The sequence below is a fragment of the Haliaeetus leucocephalus genome, unplaced genomic scaffold, assembly GCF_000737465.1.
Source record: "Haliaeetus leucocephalus isolate CR32 unplaced genomic scaffold, Haliaeetus_leucocephalus-4.0 Scaffold295, whole genome shotgun sequence".
Lineage (NCBI taxonomy): Eukaryota > Metazoa > Chordata > Aves > Accipitriformes > Accipitridae > Haliaeetus > Haliaeetus leucocephalus.
In genome coordinates, this window is record NW_010972731.1 from 3,727,847 (window position 1) to 3,733,846 (window position 6,000).

At 38.6% G+C, this 6,000-nt stretch overlaps 1 protein-coding gene across 8 annotated transcripts in view; it reads left to right on the forward strand.

Moving 5' to 3' along the window:
* SUN1 (Sad1 and UNC84 domain containing 1) overlaps positions 1-5,305 on the forward strand; it is a 35,857-nt gene extending 30,552 nt beyond the window's left edge. For all 8 annotated transcript variants that reach the window (XM_010570260.1, XM_010570254.1, XM_010570253.1 and 5 more), the window contains 6 exons: positions 38-292; positions 828-912; positions 1,431-1,546; positions 2,032-2,199; positions 3,044-3,136; positions 3,576-5,305. In XM_010570260.1, coding sequence (XP_010568562.1) covers positions 38-292; positions 828-912; positions 1,431-1,546; positions 2,032-2,199; positions 3,044-3,136; positions 3,576-3,689 — 831 coding nt within the window. In that variant the 3' untranslated portion in view covers positions 3,690-5,305. The remainder of the gene's footprint in view (positions 1-37; positions 293-827; positions 913-1,430; positions 1,547-2,031; positions 2,200-3,043; positions 3,137-3,575) is intronic.
* Positions 5,306-6,000: the final 695 nt, after the last annotated feature.

The following is a 6,000-nucleotide window of genomic DNA, read 5'->3' on the forward strand; positions in this document are numbered from 1 at the left end:
AATAATTTCTATCATAATTGTTAATGGCTTTTACTAGGTAGATGCCCAGGTCAAAGAATCTGTGAAGCTAATGCTTTTTGGTGATCGACAAGAAGACTTTCCCGAATCACTTCTCCAATGGCTGACATCCAATTTTGTGAGCAAAAGCGATCTGCAGACTTTACTGCGCGATCTAGAGTTGCAGATCCTCAAGAATATTACTCTCCATATGTCTGTTACAAACCAAAAACTAACATCTGAAGTAGTAACAAATGCTGTGACTAATGCAGGGATTTCTGGAATCACAGAAGCGGTGAGTGAGTTCAAGTTCTCAAAAGTTCAACTGAAACTATAGAGTCCTTTTATAGGCATTTTGTGGAGCATAACTGTCGATATAAATGTTAATGATTTTAAGAGATGTTGGGAACATTAATTGAAATGGGGAGAACGACAGAAAATGCTTTATCAGGTGTATGCATATAGCATTGGTTGTTGCAGGTTGTGAATGTTTCGTGTTTTTTTTCAAAGTACGCTATCTTGAAAATTGAAGAATTTGCAAGAAACAAGTATACCAAAGAAATGCAGCTCAGGGTCTTGGGAAGGTGGGGGAAAGAATGCAACTTTTGAAGAAAACACTAGTCAAGATGCAGTATGAATTTGTATTTTAAGACAGACAACCATGCATTAAAAATGGCCTCTGTCTTGACAGAGGCTTTAAAAGACTTGTGATGGAGTGCAGCATCTCAAAGAAGCTTGCAACATCACAGGTGTGTATATATCAATTGTTTTATCACTTGATATTAAAATCTTTCTCTTTCCGTTCTCCTCTCCTATATGTACATCTGTAGCAAGCACAAATTATTGTAAACAATGCACTGAAACTCTACTCTCAAGACAAGACTGGTATGGTGGATTTCGCCTTGGAATCTGGAGGTAAATAGTAGAGGAAACACCATTTTTACTATTCATGTTATTTATATTTATTCATGTTATTTACTAAAAAATCTTAAAATGAAGACTAAAGGTTAGTAGAGTATCCTTGTGTGTTGCCTGATCATCAGACTATTGCAATCTATGCCTGTTCTTTACAGAGTTATACATCAGCCTAGGTATGCATGGATAGGGATAGAATAGTTCTTCTAAGCATGTGTACAACTGGATAATAGAGAACCACAGATGTGTTTGTGTGGGGTGTACACACCACTGAACTCATCAGGGAAAAATGTGTATCTTTTAGCCCTCCTAAATGAAAAACCTTTAATATATTCTTAAAATAACATTGTACTTGATAGAAGCATTGTATCCCAGAAAATTATTAGACTTTAACAATATAGGGTTTTTATGAGGAAAATAACTGGTATATTAGTTAATCTTTGTACAAATCTCTGCCTTAAAAGTCTTCATGAAGAAATGAGTAATTATTTCTGCTAACCTGATGCATTTTTTTTGAGGTGGCAGTATTCTGAGTACTCGCTGTTCTGAAACCTACGAGACTAAAACAGCATTAATTAGCCTCTTTGGAATTCCTCTGTGGTACTTCTCTCAGTCTCCCAGAGTGGTGATTCAGGTAATTAAAGGCAGAGTAAACAAATTCAGCAATGTTATTTTGTGTTGAGTGATTTGGATTGGGTTTTTTTTTTGGATGCTGGATGTTTCGGTCTGTAATATATTGGGGGTGTGGGTACTTTGAACTATGTTCCCAAGAGTGGGATTCTTCTGGTAGTTCCTGGGCACTGCTTAAGTCCTACTCTAGCAAAATTAAGAGCCTTATAGGACGCTTGGGCAGTGTATTGGCCTTCTGTAAAGTGGGAGCACTGGGAGGGTTCCTGTTGAGAAGTAATCTCAGTGGGTTTTCAAAACACTGCTGGTAGTTCAGGTGGATATGCTGTCTTCCTGAAGAGTTCTACCAAATAGATTATATTCTGCTGCTTACTATCTAAGGCTGTCCCTATAATAATTCAGAATTCATTACAACTTCATTACAAAATGCTTGTGGCTGTTTTTTTGTTGTTGTCATGTCCCATCCTGTTCTCTCCCCTTTCTCCTGTCTAGCCGGACATGTATCCAGGAAACTGCTGGGCTTTCAAAGGATCGCAGGGGTATCTTGTAGTTAGACTTTCAATGAAGATCTATCCAACTGCCTTTACAGTGGAACACATACCAAAAACACTTTCACCAACAGGAAATATCACCAGTGCTCCTAGGAACTTTTCAGTATATGTAAGTTTGTCTCTGAAATTAAGTTGATGTTTGTATGCATAAAGAATATTTGTGTTACATATCTTGGAAAATAATGACTTAAGGGAGGACAGCTAAGAAGAGAAACTGTTTCTGTCATTGCTCTTAAAATTGCTTATATTTTTATGAGCTTTGCGATTAAGAATAAGAAGTGTTACAACTAATTTTGGGGAGTTTCTTTTGTTTTGCTTTATATAGTAGTAAACATTTTTGAAGGGAGATGATGGTTTTTAGGTTGGTTTAGTTCTTTCATACACTTTAATTGTTCCATCCTTCCTCCACTCCTTCCCTTCCCTCCCTCCCTCCAAATTTTGGTTCTTCATGTTATCTATGATGTGTGTTAAATCTGTTTAAAATTGATTTTAACTAGCAGCACAGTTGCATAGGTGTGACTGCAGAATAGAAGACCACAGGCTACATCAGAGTATAGTTGTGATACCCGAGAACTTTGTCTAGTTCTTCTAAACGCTTAAGCAATCATCCAAGCATCTTGAATCTTGACTTCCGTCTTGTTTATAACCTTGATGTTTTCTCATTCTTCTTTGTCCTGAGCAGTTTATATGGTACACTGTGATAGTGGTTTTGCCATGGAAATTAAGGGGTTTGACCATGAAAACATATAAACATAGCACAAGTATTTGCAGTGCAGGAAACTCAAACACAGAGCTGTGCCGGAACAAGCATTAAGTTACATGGGAAATGTTCTGATCCTGGTTTGATAGACTTCTGAATGCTGTCTGTTGATAGTCAGTTATGCAGACATGCTTCTGGTTTTGGCTTGACTTCAAATTTGACAGAAGCAAAAATCTTTATCCTGTTGTTACAGGGTCTAGATGATGAATATCAAGAAGAAGGCAAGCTTCTAGGACAGTATGTCTATGACCAAGGAGGAGAACCACTGCAGATGTTTCCAGTGATGGTAAGTCTTGATGGTAAGATTTAAAGCGTCAGGAGAAAGATACTCGTGTTTTCTATGGTAGCGCACAATGAGCAGTGAAGGACAAAGGTCTCGTTCTCTGTTGGGCACTGTAGAAACTAAGGTAGAAATTATCTACCCATCTGCCTCAAAACCTATGGTCTAAATAAGTAAGAGGAAAGGTTTGTGCCATCTGGACACAAATGGTGTGAAGATGCTAAACTATATATAAAGAGTCTGCTTCATGCTTCTTCTGACTCCCTTCACAAATAATCAGTTGTAAGGCAAGGAAGGTTCTGTTCAAAGTGGCAGAAACTTCCCAAGGCATGACAGTTACTAATAAAAGTTGGTAGTTGCAGGAATCTAAGAAAGCAACTTCAGTTGCACCTGTTCCTACTAGAAACCTAACTCTGGTTTGTGTGTTTGCTTTTTCCTTCTCTAGGAGAAAAGTGAAAACGCATTCCAAATAGTAGAATTGAGAGTTTTTTCTAACTGGGGACATGCAGAATATACATGCCTTTATCGGTTCAGAGTGCATGGGAAACCTGCCGAATAATCTCCTACACTACAGCTTCGGTTGTTTTTGTTGTTGTACATTTTGTTCTCAATTTGTATATACCGGAAAGCCTAGAACACTGGATTCTTTAAAGGACGAGGATACAAGATATGTACTGCAGAGCTATTGATCCTCTGATAAAGGCAGAAGACTGTCAGCAGAACTGTATAAAAAATAATTTTTATTTGCTCTAATGCGCAGCTTGTAATTGCCAGTTAGCTTTATATTTTTGTGTCCATGCTGAGAGAAATAATGCATGCAAACTACTCTGGTTCATAAAGCCCAGTTGGCAAACAGGTGACACCTATTTTATTACAAATGAATGTATAGGTTTTTTAAAAGAATAAACCACACTTTCTGCAACTAGGAATCTGTTGTTTTTAAATCCAGGACTTAACTGCATACTTCTGTTAGTTTGGCACCATAAGCCAAAAACTGTGGTACATTTTAAAGACTGACTGTGGCAAAAGGTGTCCTTCAGTTGACCCTTGGGTTTGACCTTTTTGGTGGATCCAAAAGGGTGGCTTTGATACATGTTGAATATAATAACTATTACTGTCAGGGAAAGTTAACACAACCAAAACTAGTTTAAACACCAGCGACTGAGAATGCTTTATTGTGATTTGTGGCCATGAATTGCTCTAAAAGTCAGGGATAACTTTAACTGCAGTTATTTTAAAGGTTTTTACCATAGCAACTTGGCCAGTTTGTTCTTTAGTGTTAATTCCAACTTGACCTTGATGTACTGACTAACTGGATCGGAGCTGATAAGCCTGCTAAATTGCTTGGTAAACATTAGTATACAGCAATTAAACAATCTTAATTTGTCAAAAGTGATCTCTTTGGGAGAAGAATTCCTTAGGCTGGTTCATTGTTACACTCGGTAAATGTTGTACTGTGAGAATGCAGTATGTGGAATAAACCTTGCTACTTCACATTTACAAGAGGGACTTCTGCTCAGTACTGCTGTATTGAAATATACAGGCATTCTTTAGATTATCCCCAGAAACCTTAGTTGGGTGTGAGAAGATTAGGGTGATGTCTTGCTCTCGGAAGCAACATTTCCATGCAGAATGAGATGAAAATGCTTATTGGCCCCCTTAGGACTGCTACTTTGAAGATCTTTTTCAGAAAAGATTCCTGAAATGTACTTGTATGCAGAATTTTTTTTATCTTGCTGTTATAATGCATTTTATAGTTACACATGAACTGTTAACACATGGAACTGCTGACTGGTTTTCTGAATAGAGTTACGTATGTTGCACAACAGTCCTCGAATGTTTTTAAAAAAAAAAAAGTCTCCGTGTGAAGAACTTTTTTCACTTCAGCTAGAGACAGAACCTATGGCCTACGCAGAGGAGCTCAATTACACATGTACAGCTGTTTTCATACTATAGGTTGCATATTTAAAATTAGAATTATCCTGTGTAAATTGAAATTAGGTAGCTGGGGTGGGAATATTTTGAATAACACTAACTTATTTTTAAAAAAAGCAAGATAGGACTTTGTGCAATGTATTTTTGTAAATGCTTTTCAAGATGTCTGTTATTCTTTGCTGCCTCCAAACTGACAAGATGCTATTGAGATGTTTAAATAAAGAGTTTTAATTTTTAAAAGTGCATGTAATATTTGAAACAAGAAATAAAGCTTCTTTTCTGTATTTTTGATCACCTGCTTGAATAACTGAGGCCAGGAGGGACTCTTATCACTAGAACTGTCGTACTGCTTTCCCCCCATGGCTCATTTCCAAATATACTCAACCTCTTTCTGCCCCTGCCCTGATTCCCTCCAGAAGCGATCCTCCCTGGTAAGTGTGCGGGGGCTGAGGGCTGTTCCCGAACTCTGAAGTGCAGCTCCAGGAGCAGTCCCTGTTCGGCAGTCACGCACCTGCGCCTCGCTTTTCCTTCGGCATTTCTGTGCAGCCCTGTCTTGTGCTGTTCAGTGCACCTTGAAACTTTTGAAGAAGAAAAAAAAACCAAAACCAACTACACGTCAGTAGTTGCTGGATGATTTTCTGCTGTGTGCAATGCCCTTTGGAAGTGTTGGGGGGTTGGCCTTTGGTTTTTTTAAACCCTTTCCTCAGCCTTGCCCCTACAGCCCTACACAGCTTGGTGTTACTATCTGCCATCCACACACCCTTCCCGTTTGTTTTTTTTTTAATATCCTACGTTTTCGCCGGGCTCGCTCGATACTGAAACCAATCTGACACAGCCCCAAAACCGTTGGGCGTTTCTTTAATTCTGTTTTTAGCCGGTGGACGGGCTCACCCCCCCCGCCCCGGCCCCGTTCGGTGGAGCTTGCAGATGAACAC